At 36.6% G+C, this 22,599-nt stretch overlaps 1 protein-coding gene across 5 annotated transcripts in view; it reads left to right on the top strand.

Annotated features, from left to right (window-relative positions):
- LRCH2 (leucine rich repeats and calponin homology domain containing 2) overlaps nt 1-22,599 on the top strand; it is a 177,520-nt gene that overhangs the window by 36,578 nt on the left and 118,343 nt on the right. For all 5 annotated transcript variants that reach the window (XM_037822273.1, XM_037822272.1, XM_037822271.1 and 2 more), the window contains exon 2: nt 16,059-16,203. In XM_037822273.1, the coding sequence (XP_037678201.1) occupies nt 16,059-16,203 (145 nt within the window). The remainder of the gene's footprint in view (nt 1-16,058; nt 16,204-22,599) is intronic.

Genomic DNA, 22,599 nt, shown 5'->3' with positions numbered 1-22,599 from the left:
TTACCCAGTTCTTAGGAAGGATGCTTATACCAATTTAAATCTAAAACAGGCTAGAACTAGTTTTCCTTAATTAGAGGCTTTATAATAGCTTGAGTTTTGATTGTGACTCCATTGTGCTTTATTTGATTTAACTCTGTTAAATTACACCGTTTATTGTAATTTTAAATCTTTTTATTCAATAAATATATTAACACATCCATAAATATTCTATGAAAGCAAATTTAATTAAATTCCCTAAAGGAACTTGTAATATTCCTTTGTAACTTAATGTATACTCTTTTTTTTTTTGGTGGGGAAACAACATAAGCTTCAAACTAAAATATGTAACCTATTAAAGTGATTTCTTGATATTATTTAAATGATGATACTTAAATCACTTTAACATTTTCTCTTAACTGCCACTTCTTTAAATGCTCTCTTCATTTGGTGATTGTGTTTTCTCCTGGCCATTATTTTCCTTCTTCTCTGGCTAGCTGTTCTACTCACCTTCTAAATATAGGCCTTCCTTATGACCTATTCTTGAACCCTCTTACTTTCCTTTTTTTATTAATTATTTTTTAAATTAATTAATTTTAATTATTTTTTAATTAGAGAAGTTGTATGTTTACGAAACAGTCATGTTAAAAAATACAGCAGCCCATATAGCCCTCCCATTTTGACACTGCATTAGTGTGGTACTTCTGTTACAATAGATGAAAGAATATTAAAATAGTACTATTAAGTATATAGTCAATAGTTTATATTAGGTGTATTTTCCCCCATATACCACCCTATTATTGAGACCTTGCATTAGTGTTATACATTTGTTATAATTCATGAAAGAACATTGTTATACTGGTGCTATTAACCCCAGTTAATCCACAACAGAGTTCACTGCTTTATATAGTCCCATGTTTTATCTTCTAACTTGTATTCTACTAACATACATGAACCTAAACTTCCCCATTCAACCACATTCACACTTATAATTCACGCTGTTAATTAACACTCCCAATAAGGTGCTACCATCACTGCCATCCGTTTCCAAACATTTCCAATCACCCTAAATAGAAAGTCTATACAAATTAAGCATCAGCTCCTCATTCTCTATATCCAGTCTATTTCCTGGTAAACTATATTCTAAATTCTAACTCTATGAGTTTGCTTATTATAGTTAGTATACATCAGCAAGATCATATAGTGTTTGTCCTTTTATGTCTGGCTTATTTCACTCAGCACAATGTCTTCAGGTTTCGTCCATGTTATCTTATCTATCAAAATTTCATTCCTTTTTATGGCTGAATAATATTCCACCATATGTATATAAGACATTTTGTTTGTCCATACAATTGGTTCATGGATGCTTGGGTTGCTTTCATCTTTCGGCAATTGTGAATAATGACGCCATGAACATCAGTGTGCAAATATTTGTTTGAGTGCTTGCTTTCAGTTCTTCTGTATATACCTAGTAGCAGACTTGTGGGTTCATATGGTAATTCAATACTTAGCTTCTTGAGGAACTGCCAAACTCTTCCACAGCGGCTGCACGATTTTAACATTCCCATCAGCAATGAGAGTGTTCCTATTTTTCCTCATCTTCTCCAACATTTGTAATTTTCTACTTTTTAAAATAGTAGCTATTCTAATGGGTATGAAGTGGTATCACATTTTGGTTTTCATTTGCATTTCCCTAATGGTTAATGATGTTGAGCATGTTTCAGTGAGCTTTTTAACCATTTATATATTCTCTTTGGAGAAATGTCTATTCAAGTCTTTTGCCAATTTCTAAATTGGGTTGTTTGTCTTTTTATTGTTCAGTTACAGGAATTCTTTATATATTCTGGATATTAAACCCTTATTGGATATGTATGTGGTTTCTGAGTGTTTTCTACTATTCATTGGGTTGTCTTTTTACTTTTGTGGCAAAGTTCTTTGATACATAAAATGTTTTAATATTGAGGAGTTCCCATTTATCTAGTTTTTCTTTTGTTGCTTGTGCATTGGGTATAAAGATTAAGATACTGAAGATGGTTCTCTACATTTTCTTTTAGGAGTTTTCTATTCCTGGACCTTATATTTAGGACTTTTATCCATTTAGGGTTAATTTTTGTATAAGGTGTGAGATAGGGGTCCTTTTTCATTTTTTGCATATTGATATCCAGTTCTCTCAACACCATTTATTGAAGAGACTATTCTTTCCCAACACAGTGGTCTTGGCAGCATTGTCTAAAATCAATCAGTTGACTCTAGGTGTAAGGGTCTCGTCTTGAACTCTCAATTCCATTCCATTAGTCAATGTAACTATCCTTTTGCCAGTACCATGATGTTTTGACCACAGTAGCTTTATAATGTGCTTTAAAGTCAGGAAATGTGAGTCCTCCGGCTTCATTCTTCTTTTTCAAGGTGTGTTTGGCTATTCAGGGCCCCTTACCCTTCCAGATAAATTTGATGATTGCTTTTCCATTTCTGCAAAGTAGGTTGTTGGAATTTTGATTGGGATTGCACTGAATCTGTAAATCATTTTGGGTAGAATTGACATCTTAATGGTATTTAGTCTTCCAGTCCATGAACATGGAATGTCCTTGCATTTATTTAGGTATTTGATTTCTTTTAGCAATGTTTTGTAGTTGTCTGTGTACAAGTCCTTTACATCCTTTGGTAAATTTATTCCTAGATATTTGATTCTTTTAGTTGCTATTGTAAATGGAATATTTTTCTTGATTTCCTCCTTAGATTGCTCATTACTAGAGTATAAAAACACAACTGATTATTGCGTGTTGATCTTGTACTCTGTTTCTTTGCTAAATTACATGTGTATTAGTTCTATTAACTTTGTTGTAGATTTCCCAGGACTTTCTATATATAGGATCATGTGGTCTGCAAATCAGGAAAGTTTTACTTCTTCCTTTCTAATTTGGATGCCTTTCATTTCTTTTTTTTGCCTAATTGCTCTGACTAGAACTTCCAGTTCAATGTTGAATAACAGTGGTGACAGTGGGCATTCTTATCTTGTTTCAGATCTTAGAGGGAAACCTTTCAGTCTTTCACCATTGAGTATGATGTTAGCTGTGGTTTTCTCATATATGCCTTTATCATGTTGAGGAAGTTTCCTTCTATCCTATTTTTAAAGTGTTTTTATAAAGAAAGGATGCTGAATTTTTTCAAATGCCTTTTCCTCATTGATTGAGATGATCAGATGCTTTTTCCCCTTCATTTTGTTAGTGTGGTATATTGCATTAATTGATTTTCTTGTGTTGATCCACCCTTGCCTACCTGGGATAAATACAACTTGATCATGGTGTATAATTATTTTCATGAGCTGTTGGATTAGATTTGCAAGTATTTTGTTGAGGAATTTTACATTTATTTTCATAAGAGAAAGTGATCTGTAATTTTCTTTTCTTGTAGTATCTTCATCTGGCTTTGGTATTAGGGTGATGTTGGCCTCTTAGAATGAGTTAGGGAGTGTTCCCCCCCTTCTTTTTTTTGAAAGCATTTGAATAGGATTGGTATTAATTATTCTTGGAGTGATTGGCAGAATTCATCTGTGAAGCCATCTGATTCTGGGCTTTTCTTTGTTGGGAGGTTTTTGATGACTTTGCTTGTAATTGGTCTTTTGAAGTCTTCTATTTCTTCTAGAGTCAGTGTAGGTGTTTCTTGTGTGTTTCTAGGAAATGGCCCATTTCTTTGAAGTTGTCTAGTTGGCATACAGTTTTTCATAGTATCATCTTATGAACTTTTTATTTCTGTGCTGTCAGTAGACATGCCCCCACTCTCATTTCTGATTTTATTTACTTGCTTCTTCTCTATTTTCTTCTTCTTCTGTCTAGCTAATGGTTTGTCAATTTTATTGATCTTTTCAAAGTACCAACTTCTGGTTTTGTTATGTACTCTCTATTGTTTTTTATTCTGAATTTCATTTATTTCTGCTCCATTATTTGCACTTTTTTCCTTTCTGCTTGCTTTGGGGATAGTTTGCTATTATTTTTCTGGTTCCTCCAGGTGAGCAGTTAGGTCTTTTATTTTAGTGCTTTCTTCTTTTTTTAATGGCAGCATTTAGGGCTATAAATTACCTGCTCAGCACTGCCTTTGCTATATCCCATAAGCTATGATATATTGTATTCTTGTTTTCATTCGTCTCAAGATATTTACTGATTTCTCTTGCAATTTCTTCATGGACCCACTGATTTTTTTTAATTTTTAATTCAGTTTTATTGAGATATATTCACAAACCGTACAATCATCCACAGTACCATTATACTGTTGGGCATTCATTGCTACAATCAATTTTTGACATTTTCATTACCGCAAACAAAGAATAATAATAGGAATTAAAGTAAAAAAGAACACACAAAGCATCCCATACCCCCATCCCTCTCTATTATTCAGTTGCTTTTTGTCCTCATTTTTCTAGTCATCTGTCCATACACTGAATAAAGGGAGTGGGAGCCCCAAGGTTTTCACAATCACATGATCACACAGTGTAAGCTATAGAGTTATACAGTCATCTTCAAGAATCAAGGCTGTTGGGTTACAGTTCAACAGTTTCAGGTATTTCCTTCTAGCTATTCCAATACACTAAAAACTAAAAAGGTATATCTATATAATGTATAAGAATAATCTCCAGAATGACCTCTCAACTCTATTTGAAATCTCTCAGCTACTGAAACCTTATTTTGTTTCATTTGTCTTCCCCCTTTTGGTTCAAGAAGGCTTTCTCAATCTCGTGATGCCAGGGCCAAGCTCATCCCTGCGAGTAATGTCCCACATTGCCAGGGAGATTTACACCCGTTAGTCATGTCCCCAATAGTGGGGAGGGCAGTGAGTTCTCCTGCAGAGCAGGCTTAGAGAGAGAGGCTACATCTAAGTAACAAAAGAGGTTTTCTGGGGGTGACTGTTAGGCACAGTTTTAAATAGGCTTGGCCTCTCCTTTGCAGTAAGAAACTTCATAAGGGCAAGACCCAAGATTGAGGGCTCAGCTTTTTAAATTGGTATTCACCAGTGCCTGTGGGAATATCAGTAATTCCACCAGTGGGGACGTTTAATACATTTCCCCCCAATCCCTCAAGGGGGCTTTGCAAATACATTTTTATTCTCTGCCCAAATTATTCTGGGATGCATCAGGGCCTCACACTAACCTGTACAAACCAACCAGATTTCACTCCCTGTTCAAAGTTCCATGTAACTATGGTGTTTGAATAAACTGATTATATAAGTTAAATAATATAGTGTGTTACCAAAAATTATAGATTTTGCATCTAATATACATCTCTTCCTTTGGTCGCACACAGAAGTTGAAGTTTTAAAACACTGTCAATATCATCCTTTACCTTTAGGCTGATTTACCCCATTCCTAACCAAGTACAATTCGTTCATATCTCTAATTGAAAGTCTGATCTCTTTCCCAGACTCTTCAACATTCACTGTATGGGGTAATGCTGACATTCATAGCTGCCGGACTCTGGCCCTGACTCTCAGGTGTCACACAGACACCCAAAGTTCCAGGGACAGACCAAGTCATACACAAATTGCTCAGCATCTCAGAACTCAGAAATAACCATCATAACTCAGGAATAGATGTAACCACTGTAAGAGGCCACAATCTAAGAACCCTTACAACAAGCCTTCCCCTGATAACCTATGCTCCCAGATTCAACTCTCAGAGTTTGCACATTATAATTAGTTCATATTAGTGAGGCATTATAATGTTTGTGTTTCATTTCTGGTTTAATTCATTCAACATACTGCCTTCAATGTACATTCTCCTAGTTGTATACCTCACAACTTCATGCCTTCTTTTAGGAGCTCAGTATTCCATAGTATGTGTACACCACAGTTCACCATTCTGTCCAAACCAGTTGATGCACCCCAGGCCACATCCATCCTCTGCAAACTGCAAAGACTGCTACCGTAACACCCACTGTGCAGTTGTCCATTCATGTCCCTTTTTTCAGTTCTTCCAAGTATATACTCAATAGCAGGGTTGCAGTACCATATGGCAACCCTGTGCTTAGCTTCCTGTGGAACCACCACACTGCCCTCCAGATGGCCTGCACCATTGTACCTCCCCACCAATGGTGGTGAAGTACATCTCTTTCTCCACATTTTCTCCAGCACTTATATCCCTCTGTTTATTTTTAGGCAGTTTTATTCGCACATCATACATTCTCTCCTAAGTTAATCAATCAATGGTTCCCTGTATAATCAAATAGTTATGCATTCACCACCACTGTCTATATGAGGGCATTTCTATTTCTTCTGCAAAGAAAGAGGAAGAGGTGAAAAAAGAAAAAAGAAAAAAAGAAAAAGAAAGAAAAAATGACAACTAAACAGCAACAAAAGAAAAAATAAAATTAAAATAATATGCAATAAAAAGGTCATACAAAACAACGCCAAGAATCTCATAACCCTCCTTTATATACCCCTCTTATAGATATTTAGCTTTGACATATCGCCTTTGGTACAATTAATAGAAGCATGTTGTAATGTTACAATTTACTATAGACTTGTTTTCATTGATTGTATTTTTACCCAACACCATCCCATTTTCAACACCTTGCAAAGTTGACTTTCATTTGTTCTCCCTCATGTAAGAACATTCATATATTTGAACATTTATTCACCATCATTGACCACTCTAGGTTTCACTAAGTTATACTGTACCAGTCTATCTTCTATCTTTTCTTCTGGTGTCCTACATTCCCCTAAACTTACTCTTCCAACTGTATTCACAGTCATCTTTGTTCAGTGTACTTACAATATTGTCCTACCATCACCTAGTATTGTGCTATCTGTTTTTGGATCTATACAGTAAATCCTGTTGAACATCCTGTACTCCTTCAACATCACATGCCCAATCTTTCCCCCCTTTCTGTCTCCTGGTATCTTCATTTCTACACCCTTCTCCAAACCTCTCTCTTCTGTCTTCTCTTATCTGTCTGTCGCACCCTCTTTAGTATTTCTTTTAGAGGAGGTCCCCATTCACAAACTCTCTCAGTGTGTTTATTTGTAAATATTTTAAACTCTCCCTCAGTTTTGAAGGACAATTTTGCCAGATATAGGATTCTTTGTTGGCAGTTTTTCTCTTTCAGTATCTTGAATATGACTGCCTTCTTGCCTCCGTGGTTTCTGAGAAATCCGCACTTAGTTTTATTCAGCTTCCCTTGTATGTGATGGATTGCTTTTCTATTGCTGCTTTCAGAATTCTTTGTCTTTGACATTTGACAATCTGATTAGTAAGTGTCTTGGAGTAGTCCTGTTTGGATCAAATCTTTTTGGGGTGCTCTGTGCTTCTTGGACATGTAATTTTATATCTTTCATAAGAGTTGGGAAATTTTCATTGATTATTTCCTCTTTTATTCTTTCTTCCCCTTCTCTTCTCCTTCTGGGACACCCATAACATGTATGTTCATGTGCTTCATGTTGTCATTCAGATCATTGAGCCCCTGCTCATATTTTTCCATTCTTTTCCGTGTAAGATTTCAGATGCTTTGTCCTCTACTTCACTAATCCTTTCTTGTTCCTCTCCTTGTCTGCTGTTGTATGTCTCCACTGTGTTTTTCATCTCTTCTATTTTGCCTTTCATTCCCCAAAGTTCTGTCATTTGTTTTTTCAAGCTTTCAAGTTCTTCTCTATGGACACCTTGTGTCTTCTTTATATCTTTCATCTATTTTGTTACATTTTCTTTCAACTCATTGAGTTGGTTTAGAAGATTTGTTTGAACATTTTTATTTAGTTGTTTCAACCCCTGAATCTCAGTTGGGGTGTTAGTTTGTCCATTTGACTGGACAATATCTTCATGTTTCCTGGTGTGGCTCATGATTTTTTGCTGTCTAGGCATCTGATTTTCTTGATTAGATTATTTTGGAGGTTGTTTTCTCTCTTTTGCCTTTGGTTTTCTTGTTGGTTTTCCTTCATCTCTGTATTTGTTTTTTTCTCACTGACCAGTTGTCAGATTGGCTCTGTCCCCCAGTCTTTTCCCCAAATCAGGCACCCACCCTGGCCTGCCACAGGGATGGGAGGTAGGCAGTGAGCACCCCAGCAAGTTCACTGTATGTGGTAATATAAATCTGCTGGCTTCCAGTGGTGCTCTGTTTTCCACCAGTCAGCAAGACCTGAGTTTGTTTTAGTGCCTTGCTTTGACAGTTTGGTTGTCTGTATTTCTCAGGCACAATCAGGCTGGGTTCCTGTGGAGAGCAAGTAGACGAGCTCCTGTCTGGAGCATCTTTTTAAAAGTGTTTCAATTCCCTTGCACTTTCCTGACTGTCGAGCAGATGGCACTGTTTGCTGACTTAATCGTTCTCAGAGGCTGCTTTGCCTCTGAGCACAGGCTGCATCTTACACAGGAGAGCTGAAACTGCAGGATTCCTATGCCCTCACTTTTCTGGCTAAAAGCTGGCTTGATGTGGGGCTACACCTGTGGCAGAGTACTCCCTCAGCTGACACAGTACTCCATCTGTCCCCATGGCAATGAAATGCCATTGGCTGCCGCTTCCCTCAAGGGTGGGGAAGCGTTTTCAGACACAGGGCTGGAAATGCAGTCTCTGCCCATGTTTTTTCTGTCTCTTTGCCCCTCACTGACCTGGGCCTTGAAATGCCCTCCCTTGTCCCCTGGGTGTTCAAACAGTGGGGTTATGTTTCACTGCTGTGAGAGATTTTAAAATCTGTGTCCCTGGTGTGAGGATTCCCATCTGCTGATTCTGTGCCTTTCCTGCATTGAGCCCAAATGAGGGGGAGAGGAGAGGACCCACTCATTTTTAAGAGACTTGTATTTAGCTTCAAAATATTTGTGGATTTTCCAGTTCTTTGCCCATTATTGATTTCCAGCTTCTTTCCATTATGGTCAGAGAAGATGCTTTGTATGATTTCAGTATTTTTAAATTTATTGACACTTGTTTTGTGACATAACCTGTGGTCTGTCCTGGAGAATGATCCATGTGTACTTGAAAAGAATATGTATCCCACTCTTTTGGGGTACATTGTTCTGTATACATCTGTTAGGTCTAGTTCACTTACTTATATTATTTAAATGAGAGGTTTCCTTATGGATCCTCTGTCTACATGTTCTCCCTATTGATGAGAGTGGTGTATTGAAATCTCCAACTATTATTGTAGAGGTGTCTATTTCTCCCCTCAGTTTTGCTAGTGTTTGCCTCTTGTGTTGTGAATCACCATTGTTAGGTGCATAGATATTTATGACTGTTATTTCTTTTTGGTTGTTGCTCCCTTTTATTAATATGTCATGTCCTTGTTTTTCTCTTGTAACAGCTTTTGACTTAAAGTCTATTTTTTTCTGATATTGCCATAGCTACCCCAGCTCTTTTTTGGTTACTATTTATATGCAACATATTTTTCCAACCTCTTAATTTCAAACTATTTGTATACTGAGCTCTAAGGTGAGGATCTTTTAATCATGATCTATTGATCATGCTTTTTTTTAAAATCCATTTTGCTAACCTGTGACTTTTGATTGGGGAGTTTAATCCATTACCATTCAGTGTATTACTGTAAAGTATTACTGTAAAGATAGTACTTACTTCAGCCATTTTGTCCTTTGATTTCTATATTTAGATATTTTTCTGTTTGTTTCTCTTTATTACAACCTCCTTTAATGTATAGTTGATCTTTTGTGGTGTTTCTGACTGATCCCTTTCTCATTTCTGTTTTTGTATATTTTTAAAATACTTTTTTTATGGTTTCCCTGGGGTTTATATTATACATCCTACTAATTTGAATATGTTCCAACTTAGCTTCAATAACATATACGTTCTCTGCTCCTATATCCCTGTTTTCCTTTTTATGTTGTTTTTGTCCCACTTTACCACTTTATATTTTGCACTGCCATTTTCTGGAAATATGCTTGTGATGGTTGGGTTCATGTGTCAACTTGGCTAGGTGGCCCAGCTGTCTGGTCAAGCGGGCACTGGCCTGAGGATTGCTGTGAGGATATTTGAGGCTGGTTAATAAACCAGTGGGCTGGTTTGTTGGATCATCAGTCAATTGACTGCAGCTGACTGATGACTCATCAAGGGGCGTGCTTCCACAATGAGAGAATGCAATTGGCTGGATTTGGTCCGGGTGATCAGTTGGAGGCTTATAAGTGGGACAGTTAGAGAACCTTCACTTCTTCGGCTGCTCAGTGAAGCATTTCCTGGGGAGCTCGTCGAAGTTGCCGGTTCATTTCCCGAGGAGTTCATCGAACGTCTTCCTTGGAGTTGACAGTTTGTTGATGGCGCTGCAGAATTTGGACTCGTGCATACCCACAGTTGCGTGAGTCACTTTTACAATTTGATAATCAGAGACATCTCTCATTGATTCTGTTTCCCAAGAGAACCCTAACTAATACAATGCTATTTATTTGTTCAGTTGTATTATGGTTCTTTTATGAATTAAAGAATAGAGCTGTGTATTGATTATACAGTCCTATTGGGTTTTGCATTTACACTTTTAGTTACCCTTACTGATGGTCTTCATTTCTTCACACTGCTCCAAATAGTATGGCTTTTCCTTCCAACCTGCAAAACTACTTTTAGTAATTCTTGTAGGGTAGGTCTTTTGTTGAGAAACCTTCTCGGTTTTTGTTTAAATTTGAATATTTTAAACTCCCGTCATTTTTCAGAGAGAGTTTTTCTGGATAAAGAATTCTTGGATGGCACTTTTTCTTTTTCAGTATCTTAAATATATCATACTACTGCCTTGCCTCCATGGTTTCTGCTGGGAAACTGGCCTTATTGAACATTCCTTATATGTGATGAATCACTTTTCTCTTGCTCCTTTCCAAATTCTTTTAACTTTGGCATTTGACATTCTGTCTTGTACGTCTTGGAGTAGGTCTATTAGGATTTGTTGTTTGGAGTCTGTTGCACTTCTTGGATATGTATATTTATGCCTTTCATAAGAGTTGAGAAATCTTTGGCCATTTTTTCCTCAGATTTTGTCTTTGTCCCTTTTCCCTTCTCTTCTCCTTCTGGGACACCCATGTTGCCTATGTTTGTGCACTTCATGCTGTCATTCAAATCCCTTAGCCACTGCTCAACTTTTTCTGTTCTTTTCTCTTATCTTTTTTTTGGTATGATTTCAATTGTCCTATCTTCTTATTCACTGATTCTTTCTTCTGTCTGTTCAAATCTACTGTTGTTTATCTCTGGTGTATTTAAAGTCTCTACTATTGTGCTTCTCATCCCCATAATTTCTGTTGTTTCTTTCTATACTTTCAGATTCTTCTTATGCTCACAGATTGTCCTCATGATATCCTTTAGCTCTTTACCCATGTTTTCCTTCATCTCCTTGAGTTGATTTAGGAAATTTGTTTGAACTTCTTTGATTAGTTCTTCCAACTTCTGTGTCTCCTATGAAATTTTAATTTGTTCCCTTGACTGAGCCATATCTTCCTGTTTCTTAGTATGGCTTGTAATTCCTTGTTGATTTTTAGGCGTCTGATTATCTTGTTTAGTTAACTTTGAAGATCTGCTTCTCACTCTTGTCTAGGGTTTTATTGTTGATTGGCTTTGTCTTAAGGCCCCTCTTTGATGCTTTGTTCAACTTATTCTGGACTTTTAGAATAGTCTGTGTTTAACTCTTCAGATTTTCTCACCTCTTTTTCATCTGATTCTTGCCCTGAATATGTGGTGGAATTTTAATGATTGCCTTTTTTTGCTATTGTTTCACATCCAGGAGAAAGCTTCCTTTCCTCTGTTCCTTCTCTGGGAATCTTTTTTTTTTTTAATTAAATTCAGTTTTATTGAAATACATTCACACACCATACAATCATCCATGATATACAATCCACTGTCCACCGTATGATAACATAGTTATGCGTTCATCACCACAATCTATCTCTGAATGTTTTCCTTACATCAGAAAGAACCAGAACAAGAATAAAAAATAAAAGTGAAAAAAGAACACCCAAATCATCCCCCCATCCCACCCCATTTGTCCTTTAGTTTTTATCCCCATTCCTCCACTCATCCATACACTAGCTAAAGGGGGTGTGATCCACAAGGTCTTCACAATCACACTGTCACCCCTTGTAATCTACATTATTATATAATTGTCTTCAGGAGTCCAGACTGCTGGGTTGGAGTTTGGTAGTTTCAGGTATTTACTTCTAGCTATTCCAATACATTAAAGCCTAAGAGGTGTTATCTATATAGTGCATAAGAATGTCCACCAGAGTGACCTCTCGACTCCATTTGGAATCTCTCAGCCACTGAAACTATTTCGTCTCATTTTGCATCCCCCTTTTGGTCAAGAAGATACTCTGAGTCCCACGATGCCAGGTCCACATTCATCCTCTCTGGGAATCTTGATCTGTTTTTTTGTTTGTTTGTTTGTTTGTTTTTGTGCAGAATTTTCTCCCCAGCTCCTTTGATTTGTTTAAATTCTCTCTCTCACTCAGTGCCCCATTTTCCTTATACTTTTCAGTTCTGTGTCCTATCCTATCTTATAGCAGTTCAGTTTAACCTGCCTCCCCATTTTATTTTTTTGTGTGTGGCATTTCTTCCTCTGATTTTCAACCATAAGAGTTCTGCACTTCAATCCAGAAAGGTGGATCACTTTAGAAAAGTCTGCTTTGCAATTAGGTGCTCCAGCCAACTGAAACTGAATTGAGTGAGGGTACCACAGTTCTTGCCAGTAGTTCTACTGTGGTCTCTATCCTCCTCCCCCTCACCTTGGGGACCCTTCTGTATGCAGCACTCCTCAGCAGCTTGTGTTCTGCAGTGGGTCTCTGTGGACTTCGGTCCCTGTGCCTGGATATGCATGGAGTTCTAACTTGCTGCTTTGAGTCTCTCTGTTGTCTCTTTCCATGGTGGGAGGACCTGGGTCATTCTTCCTCTGTGCGACTCCCAAGCTGCATGAGAGTGAATGAGGGTGAGGGGAATGGAAACCAATTGGTGGTCTGGGAAGGAATTTTCCCACTCAATATTTTTCTTATTTGATTCAGCATTTTTGGAGCCCTATTCCATTCTCTACAGTTCTCCAGAGTTCTAAGCAAGTGGTGTTTTGAACCCTCTTTCTTAACTTAGTACTCTGATCTATTTGATCTCCTCCACTTTTATGATTTTATAATACTAAGTGTTCCGGTTTGCTAAGGCTGCTGGAAAGAAAATACCAGAAATGGATTGGCTTTTATAAAGGGGATTTATTAGGTTACGAATTTACAGTTCTAAGGCCATAAAAGTGTCCCAACTAAGGCATTAACAAGAGGATACCTTTACTGAAGAAAGGCTGATGGAATCTGGAACACCTCTGTCAGCTGGGAAGGCATGTGGCTGGCATCTGCTGGTCCTTTGCTCCCAGTTTGTGTTGCTTTCAGCTTCTGATTCCAGTGACTTTCTCTGTAAGCATCTGTGGGTTCTCTCACTTAGCTTTTCCGGGGCAAACTCTGGGCTTCTTCTCTTAGCTTAGCATCTCCAAACGTCTTTCTGTCTGTAGCTCCAAAATGTCTCTGGGCGTTTTCTTCCGTGGAAATAGTTTAATGAAAAGGTCCCGTCCACAATTGGGTGGATCATATCTTCATGGAAACAACCTAATCAAAAGATCCCACCCACAATAGGTCTGCAGCCACAAGATTGGATTAAAATAACATGGCTTTTCTGGGATACATAATAGATGCAAACCAGCACACTAATTATATTCCTGTAACATCCAATTTTTTATATCCATTTCAGACTTCACTTCTGGGATCCAGAATCATTTGTCTTATTACTACCATTTAGCAATCCCATTTGAGTCTCTTTTAGATGTTTCAGTTTGTAAAAATATAAAATTGAACCTTGATCCTAACTTCTGCTTCATAAAACAAGACAAAAACCTCATCAATTAAAAAAAAATTGTTATTCTACTTCCCAGGTCTTTCATCAAATAGTATTATTTAGATGTCTGTGCCAGAATCCTGGGTGCCAACATCAATTCCTACCTCTTATTTATCTCACATGGCCAAACCCTTCCCAACTCTGTCAGGACTAATTGTAAAATATATTTAAAATTCTGTCCACTTTCTCTTATCCTTATTCTCACATATTTCAACTCTTAATTCAAACTACTGTCATCTGTCTCTGGGGCCACTGTATTATTTATGGGTACTTAATATTAGACATTATACAGAATAACAATTGGGCGTAATTTTGTTTTTGGATTTCCAATTAATTGTAAGCAGTAGTTTTCAACTCCCAGGATTCTGAAGTTACAAGAAAAAGCGGTAAAATCCTAAATGTAAAAGAAACATCCTAAACTAAAAACGGTGACTTCATTTTGTTCCCTAAATAGTACTGAATGATGCTTGGATATGCAGAGGAGGTGAGCCATGGTATTGAGAAACCTCTATTCCAAGTTCAGATTTTGGATTCTAGTATTCTGTCTACCCTTGTTTTAAGTCACTCAGAATCCTATTGTGGGAGGAAGAAGAATCAAAATTAAGTTTCATATTATATAATCATAGGTAATATTTTTTGGCAGTTATAATATTTTACATTAAGTGAGATTATGCACATATAAACACATATGTATGCACAGATATTTTAATGTCTGAATAGGAAATTTACTGTATTGGTCAAAGACCATGTCCCTTGGCGTGGGGAAGCTGAGCATTGGTTGGAGGCTGTTCTTATGAGGGAAGAGCAGATGGTAAATGAGGTACAGTGAACTAAAGCTAGACCATAGATGTTCTCCCTGACAGAGGTAAATATAATCCTTATGTTTTTAACCAAACAAGTATGATGAACTAGTGTAAAAAAAGTATATTTTTATGTTAGGGTAGCTAATCTGATAATTGTTTAGGGCAGCAGTTCTCAGCATGGGTGAGGTGATTTTGCAACAGTTCTCAACAGGGGTGAGGGACATTTTTAGCTGTTACAACTAGGGGTGCTTACTGGCTTCTAATGGGTACAGGTTAGGAATGCTACTAAACATCCTACAATATCCAGGACAGCTCCATATAACAAATAATTATCCAGCCCAAAAGGTCAGCATTGCTGAGGTTGAAAATCTCTTTTAGGCTATGTATTTTTTTCAACCTGCCACATGATGCCTAAATATTTTTCAAAATTTCATTTAACAAATAAAAAGCTTTTATGGAGGAGTAATGGTTATAATAATTCAATGGTTTTATTTTTGTGAAAGCTTAAATGTATGGAAGTATATTTGTATGTACTTGGAATAATTTAGGAGAGGAGGGTTCAAGAATAAATGCCAGGTTTCTGGCTTGAGCAATTCAGGAGGAGGATGTTGGTAACATTGCTTGAGATGAGAGAAACAGGTGTGTGGAAGACCTTCAATTCAGATTTTACACTTGTGGAATTTGAGGTGCCTGAGAGGTATTAAGAGGAAGTCCTGAGACCAGAACATAGGTATTTACACAGATCCTGTATTTGAGATTTGTCATTTTTATAAATAAAATTTAGGCCTTGTATTGCATGAAATTATCCAGTAGATTGCATATCTTGAGAAGAAAAGAGTACCCTATATCCCAGCCCTTAGGATACAGGTAGAAGAGAATCTAGCAAAGGAGATTAAGAAGTGGCCAGAGAGGTAATGGGAAGAAATCCAGAAGTGTCTTCCAAGCTAAGGGAAGAGAGTTTTTCCAGATGTATGGAGTGGTTATTGATATGGAGGCTGTTGTGACCTTGGTGGACATGGGAGTGAATAGAAACCACATTTCAGCGAGTTGAGAAGTCCATGGTAATTAAGAATTAGATGCGTTTGTGGTTAACTTTATCCAAGTTTAGTGATGAAGAAGGAAGAGGTAGATGGTGGGGAATGTGGGATCAGGGGAGGCTTCCTTGTCTTTGTTTTTAAAGATCAGAGAGAATTCCTTATAGGCATTTTAAAAGATAATACAGTGTATTTGGATTTTACAGGTAGGTATTGAAGTGTATCAAGTACAAATTGTTAATAAACATGCTTTCCATGCGTATACTTATCTAAATGATAATTTTTTTGCCTTCAAGGTCATGGTAGATAATATTTTATAATATTTTACTTAGTTGCTTAGATTCTAAGTAATTTAGGAAGTGTGAAAATAATGCCATTAATTACCATTGGTGTATGTTTGACTCTCAAACACTAAATTTATTTTTCAGATCTTTCAAGAAATCGTTTTACAGAAATTCCTTCGGATGTCTGGCTGTTTGCACCACTTGAAACATTAAATTTATATCATAATTGCATCAAAACTATTCCTGAAGCCATTAAAAACCTACAGATGTTAACATACCTTAACATTAGGTAAGGAAACAATTTTCTTTGGTAAATTGTTTTTTAAGGTTCTAATACTTTTTACTAGCCAAGGAATGTTTGATTTGGTTATATAGTCTATATTTATCCCAATAGTTTCTTATTTGTATTTTTCACATGTGCATTTACTTTCTGGGCTTTGTGGTCTTGTTCTTGAGAGCAGTGTTTCTCAGACTTTAATGTGCGCGTGAATTACCCCGGGGGTCTTGTTAAAAATGCAGATTTTGATTTAGAGGTCTGGAGTGGTGCTTGCATTTCAAACAGGCCCAGTGGTGATGTCCACGCCCCGTGCTCCTTAGATCTCACCTTGAGTAGCAAGTCTTTAAACTATAAATATTTTCCTGAATCGATAATACCACAATACAGATTTATTTACATGCATCCTCAGTTAAAGTGAAACCTTGTAAAGAAGTAGTTCTTGAGTTATACATTTCATACTCCTATAACTTCTTGTTGCTACTTCCAGGATGAGAAAGGAGTGTTGAAAAGATTGAAAGTAGATGACAGTGCTTACCATGTGCCAGGCAGTGTTCCAAAGGCTTTACCCATATTACCTTATTTAATCTTTACAACATTATTATCACTTCCTTGTAGAGGAGGAAAGTGAAGCACCAGAGGTTAAGCAATTTGCTCAGTCATATATATATATATGTATACATATGCGCACACACACACACATATAGATATATACATAAATGCATACGTATTACACATATGGCAAGTGGTGGAGCTAAGATTCAAATTCGATCAGTCTGGCTCTAGAGTTCTTATTGTTAACTTTTACCCTACATTTATAACCCTACGTTTGTAATACTCAGGTTTAAGAAAAAAATTGCCCTTCCAAATGAGTGACATTGAGTAGAAACTGGTATATTGTGATTTAATTTTAGAATTATATTATTTTTTTTTAGTTGAAAGAGGCAATTATTTATTTACCTTTACAAACACATATTCCCCCCACCCCCTGTAACTTCTGATCTACTTTTTATCTCTGTGAATTTGCTCTTTCTAGTCATCAGTTATAAGTGATATATTTTTTGTCCTTATGTGCCTTGCTTATTTTACTGAGTATAATATTTTCAAGGTTCTTCCATGCCATATTCGGTTTCAGAATTTCATTCTTTCTTATGGTAGAATAATATTCCATTTTGTATATGTATCACATATTTTGTTTATCTCTTCCTTTGTTGATGGACACGTGGGTTGTTTCTAGCTTTTGGCTGTTGTTAATAATGCTGCTATAAACATTGGTGTACAAGTGATGTGGCTTGAATTGTGTACCCCAGTTTGGACATGTTATCAGTCTTAGTCTGCATTCTGGTGAGTGTGGACCTATTATAAATAAGACCTCTTCAATATGTTACTTCAGTTGAGGTGTGGCTCAACTGAATCAGGTTGGGCTTTAATCTGGATTCCTGGAGTCCTGTATAAGCAGAGTGAAAGTCAGGCAGAGAGAGAAGCCACAGGGAGCAGCCAGAGCTGGAAGTGGTAGTCAGTGGAACCTGGAGGAGAAGGGAGAAGACAAGGCCATGTGCATTGCCATGTGACTGAAAAGCCAAGGACCAAGGATTGCTGGCAGCCAGCCCCAGAATGCCATAGTCTTCTGGTAGAAAGCATTGCCTTGCTGATGCCTTGAATTTGAACTTCTCCTAGCCTCAACTGTGGACAAATAAATTCCCATGGTTTAAACCAACCCATTGTTAGGTATTTGTTGTAGCAGCCAGGAAAGTAAAACAAGGATCTGTATGTAACCCTGTTTTTACTCTGTTTGCATATTTATCTAGAAGTGGAATTTCTGGGTCATATGATAATTCTATATTTAACTTTTTGAGTAGCTGCCCTATTGCTTTCCACAGGGGCTGCACCATTTTATATTCCCACCAACAATGAACCGGTGTTCCAATTTCTCTGCATTTTCTCCAACACTTGTTATTTTTTGTGATTTTTTTTTTTTTTTTTTTTTTTTTTAGTAAATAGCCATCCTTGTGGGGGTGAAGTGGTATCTCATTGTGGTTTTTATTTACATTTCCCTAATAGCTAATGATGTTGAGCATCTTTTCATGTGCTTATTGGTCATTCGTTTATCTTCTTTGGAGAAATGTCTAATAAAGTCCTTTAAAAGAGGCAATTTCTTCATCCTCATTAAGAAAGTTATTTGTCTGAATTCCCATAGAGGGAATTAGTAAATACAACTAGTATACATTAATTATTTTTGCCCCCTTTACATTAATATATGTGAAATATTAATTTTTATATATGTCTGCTCCAGTGGTGTCCCCTATAGGCAGATATTATTTTAACTGAAACCACCTTACACTGAAATATGTGAGAGAAATTTCCTTCTGTAGAACTCAGTACTTTGGTGTGCTCCTTTCTGTAATTGAGTATATATCTAATTGGCCTGGCTTGGGAGAGATGTGCAGAAAGTAAAGCATTTTAAAGTTTTGTCTTTGTTTTTGTTTAATTTTGTACTTTTGCAGGAAAAAAAAACTAGATTGAAAACTGCAATTTCTCAAAAATCCAATTACATTTCTATATTAACATGAATAGTATATCTTAGAATAGTTTTGCTAAAATTTTCTCTAATTCTTTCCTGTTTTGATCACTAAATATGGACTCTTGATTTTTGTTTACAGTTATAAAGATTTTTGAACAAAATATATTGAAATAGCATTTGTTTTAGTGACTGACTTCCTTTGGCTATCTCTAAAGCATATAGTAAAAAAGTGAAGATTAATGACTGACTAGCTATATATGAAGAAACCAGATTTTGGAGAAAGCCGACCATGCTAACTCAATGAACCTGCTAACTAAGGGAAGAAGATAAGCCAAGTTTTTTTTTACTATTTTAGGCCTGAGGGAAGACTGGAATGAGTTTGTGGGTACTATTATGTTTCCTATTTATTTATTTTTATTTTGATGAAAATTTCTTGATAAACTTGTGAAATACTATTTCAGCTGTTTCTCTATTCCTGTATTCTCCAATTTTTTCAGTAGTATCCTTAAGGAAGATTTGTGTGTGCTCCATTGTGAAGGGACACCAGGCAGGCCACTTTCCAAAGGAACTCACTTCAACCTGAAAATATCAAGGGGTTGTTACAGGTTCTAGCATATTTGACATTCCAGCAGCCTAGTCAGGATTGCTAAACTAGGGGAATTGCCTTTTTTTTAAAAGTCAGTTTGTGCGATGTGATTAAAGCCAATCTAGTGTTTCTGGATTGTCATCTGCAGGGATAGAATGGGGTGAAGGGTCTTGAAGGTCTCCTTTAAAAAACCCTAGGCTTGTGATGGTGTGCAGTTATATAACATACTAGGCACACCTCTGTGTTACATTGAAAAGCAGGAAAAATAATAGCAAATTGCTTATCAATGCTTGGTAATATGAAAAAGTAATGGTACAGTTTATGTATTTGTTAATGGGATCCTTTGGGTTAGACTGTACATTGGCATAGAAGTTTTTTTTTATTCTTATTTTTTAAATTTTTTTATTGGAAATGTGACATATATACAGAAAAGTGATAACATTCAAAGTACAATTTAACAAGTACTTAGCAAATTTCAAAGAATGTTATGGGTTACAGTTCCACCATTTCAGATATTTCTTTATTGTAAAATATATATACAGAAATGTGATAACTTTCAAAGTACAATTTGACACTGGCTATAGAGCAAATTTCAAAGCATTGTATGAGTTACAGTTCCACCATGTCAGTTATTTCCTTGTAGCTATTCTAGAACCCTAGAAACTAAAAAGAAAAATTATTTATATAAAGATTTGTGTTCTAATCCTTTGATAAATCCTATCTTGTCAGTGCTGTCCTTCTGCACCTTGTTTGGTCACTGTCTCAGTCTTCAGGGATATCTGGGCAGTAACTACCCTAACTTGTTCATATTGAAAAGGGGTGTCAACATTATGGTGAAGGGGTATGCATCTGGTTGATGTTCTTAAAGAGGCTGTTGCCTCAAGGTTTTGAGACTTATCTGGCATAGGAACACTCTGGGGGATTTAAGTTTCTGTAAAGTAAACTTAGTGAAATATTTATAGAGTATCAGATAGGGACCTAGGTATTTTTTAGTATTTTTGGAACTACTGTTGGTTAGGGCTTGGCATACTGTGAGCATTTGAAATATCTAACTGTTGCTTGCATAAGAGTAACCTCCAGGATAGCCTCTTGACTCTAATTGAAATTGCTTAGTCACTGAAACCTTATTTTGTTACCTTTCTTTTCCCCCTTTTGGTCAAAAAGGCATTCTCAATCCCTCTATGTCAGGGCCAGGCTCATTCCTGGGAGTCATGTCCCAAGTTGCCAGGAGTTTCATTCTCCTGGGAGTCATGCCCCACATGGGGGGAGGGTAATGAATTTACTTGCAGAGTTGGGCTTAGAGGGAGAAAGGCTACATCTGAGCAACAAAAGAGGTTCTCTGGAGGCAATTCCTAGGTATAGTTATAGGTAGGCTTATCCTACCTTTTACAGTCACAAGTTTCACTGGAGCAAGCCTCCAGATTGAGAGCTTGACTTATTAAGTAAGGGGTTCCTAATTTCACATAACATATATTCCGTCTAAGATAAACAATCAGTGTCTCACATTTTCTTCACTTAGTTGTATAATCATCATCACTCTCAATTTTATACAATCATCATGACCCCAAACACTCCAAAGCTCTTATCAGCCCCTAGTTATTTATCTCTAATATTACTGTGGTACTGTGTAAGGTATTCCTATTAAATTTAGTCTATAATATGCAATATGTTGTTTTTCCCATATACCAATCTGTTGTTAACTCTGTACCAGTGTCATACCTTTTAAGTAGATGATGCAAGCTATTGTGGAATACGTAACTTTAAACAACCACTTTCAATCATGTTGGCCTTCAGTATGGCACTGATACTTATAATCCCATTAATGAACTATCATCACCTCTGTTCATTCCCATACCTTTAATTCACTCTTATTAACATATCTGTACATATTAGGTATCATTCCCCATTCGCTAGCATATAACTATCTCTAGTTCCCCTATATTCTACATTATAAGATACTGATTTTACATTGTTCAGGGAGTTCATATTAGTGATAAAATACAATATCTATCCTGTTGTGTCTGACTTGTTTCACTCAGCATTGTGTCTTGATGGTTCATCCGTGTTGTTGTATGCTTCAGGACCTCGTTTGTTCTTACTGCTGCATAATATTGCATCGTATGTATATACCACATTTTGTTTATCCACTCGTCTGCTGAAGGACACTTGGGTTGTTTCCACCTCTTGGCAAATGTGAACAATTCTACTATGAATATCAGTGTGCGTATATTTGCTTGTGTCACTGCTTTCAGTTCTTCTGGGTATATACTGAGAAGTGAAATTGCCAGATTGTAGGGTAGCTCGATATCTAGTTTTCAGAGGAACCACCAGACTGTCTGCCCCAGTGGCTGTACCATTCTACATTCCACCAGCAATGAATAAGAGTTCCAGTTTCTCCACATCCTCTGCAGCATTTGTAGTTTCCTGTTTGTTTAATGGCAGCCATTCTTTTTGGTGTGATAGATGAATATATTTTCACGTGTTTTTTAGCCATTTATTTTGGAAAAATGTCTTTTCATGTCTTCTGCCCATTTTAAAATTGGGCTGTTTGTACTACTGTTGTTGAGTTGTAGATTTTTTTTTATATGCTGGAAACCAGTCTCTTATCAGATATATGGTTTCCAAATATTTTTTTCCACTCAGTTGGCTGCTTCTTTACCTTTATGACCAAGTGCTCTGAATTACAGAAGCTTTTGATTTTGAGCAGTCCCCATTCATCTTTTTTTTTTTCATTGCATGTACTTTGGGTGTAAGGTTTAAGAAGCTACCTCCAATACTAGGTTTTGAAGATGTTTCCATATATTATCTTCTAGGGATTTTATGGTACTGTCTCTTATATTGAAGTCTTTGATCCACTTTGAGTTAATTTTTTCATAGGGTATGACGTAAGGGTCCTCTTTCATTCTTTTCAATATCGATACCCAGTTCTCCCGACCCCATTTTTTGAAAAGATTGTTTTGTCCCAGTTAAATGGATTTGGAAGCCTTATCAAAAACCAGTCGACCATAAATCTGGGTGTCTATTTCTGAACTTGCAATTTGATTCTATTGATTATAATATCTATGTTTGTGCCAGTACCATGCTGTTTTTTTAAATTCAATTTTATTGAGATATATTCACATACCATACAATCATCGAAAGTATACAATCAGTTGTTCCCGGTACCATCATATAGTTGTGCATTCATCACCCCAACCTATTTTTTGCACATTTTCCTTGCACCAGAAAAAGTAAAAGTAAAAATAAAAATAAGAAATGTAAAAAAGAACACCCAAATCATCACCCCCCCATTCCACCCTATTAT

This window comes from Choloepus didactylus, chromosome X, assembly GCF_015220235.1.
Source record: "Choloepus didactylus isolate mChoDid1 chromosome X, mChoDid1.pri, whole genome shotgun sequence".
Taxonomy (NCBI): Eukaryota; Metazoa; Chordata; class Mammalia; order Pilosa; family Megalonychidae; genus Choloepus; species Choloepus didactylus.
The sequence above is the reverse complement of the archived record's forward strand: the minus strand, read 5'-3'. Positions and strand labels throughout refer to the sequence as shown.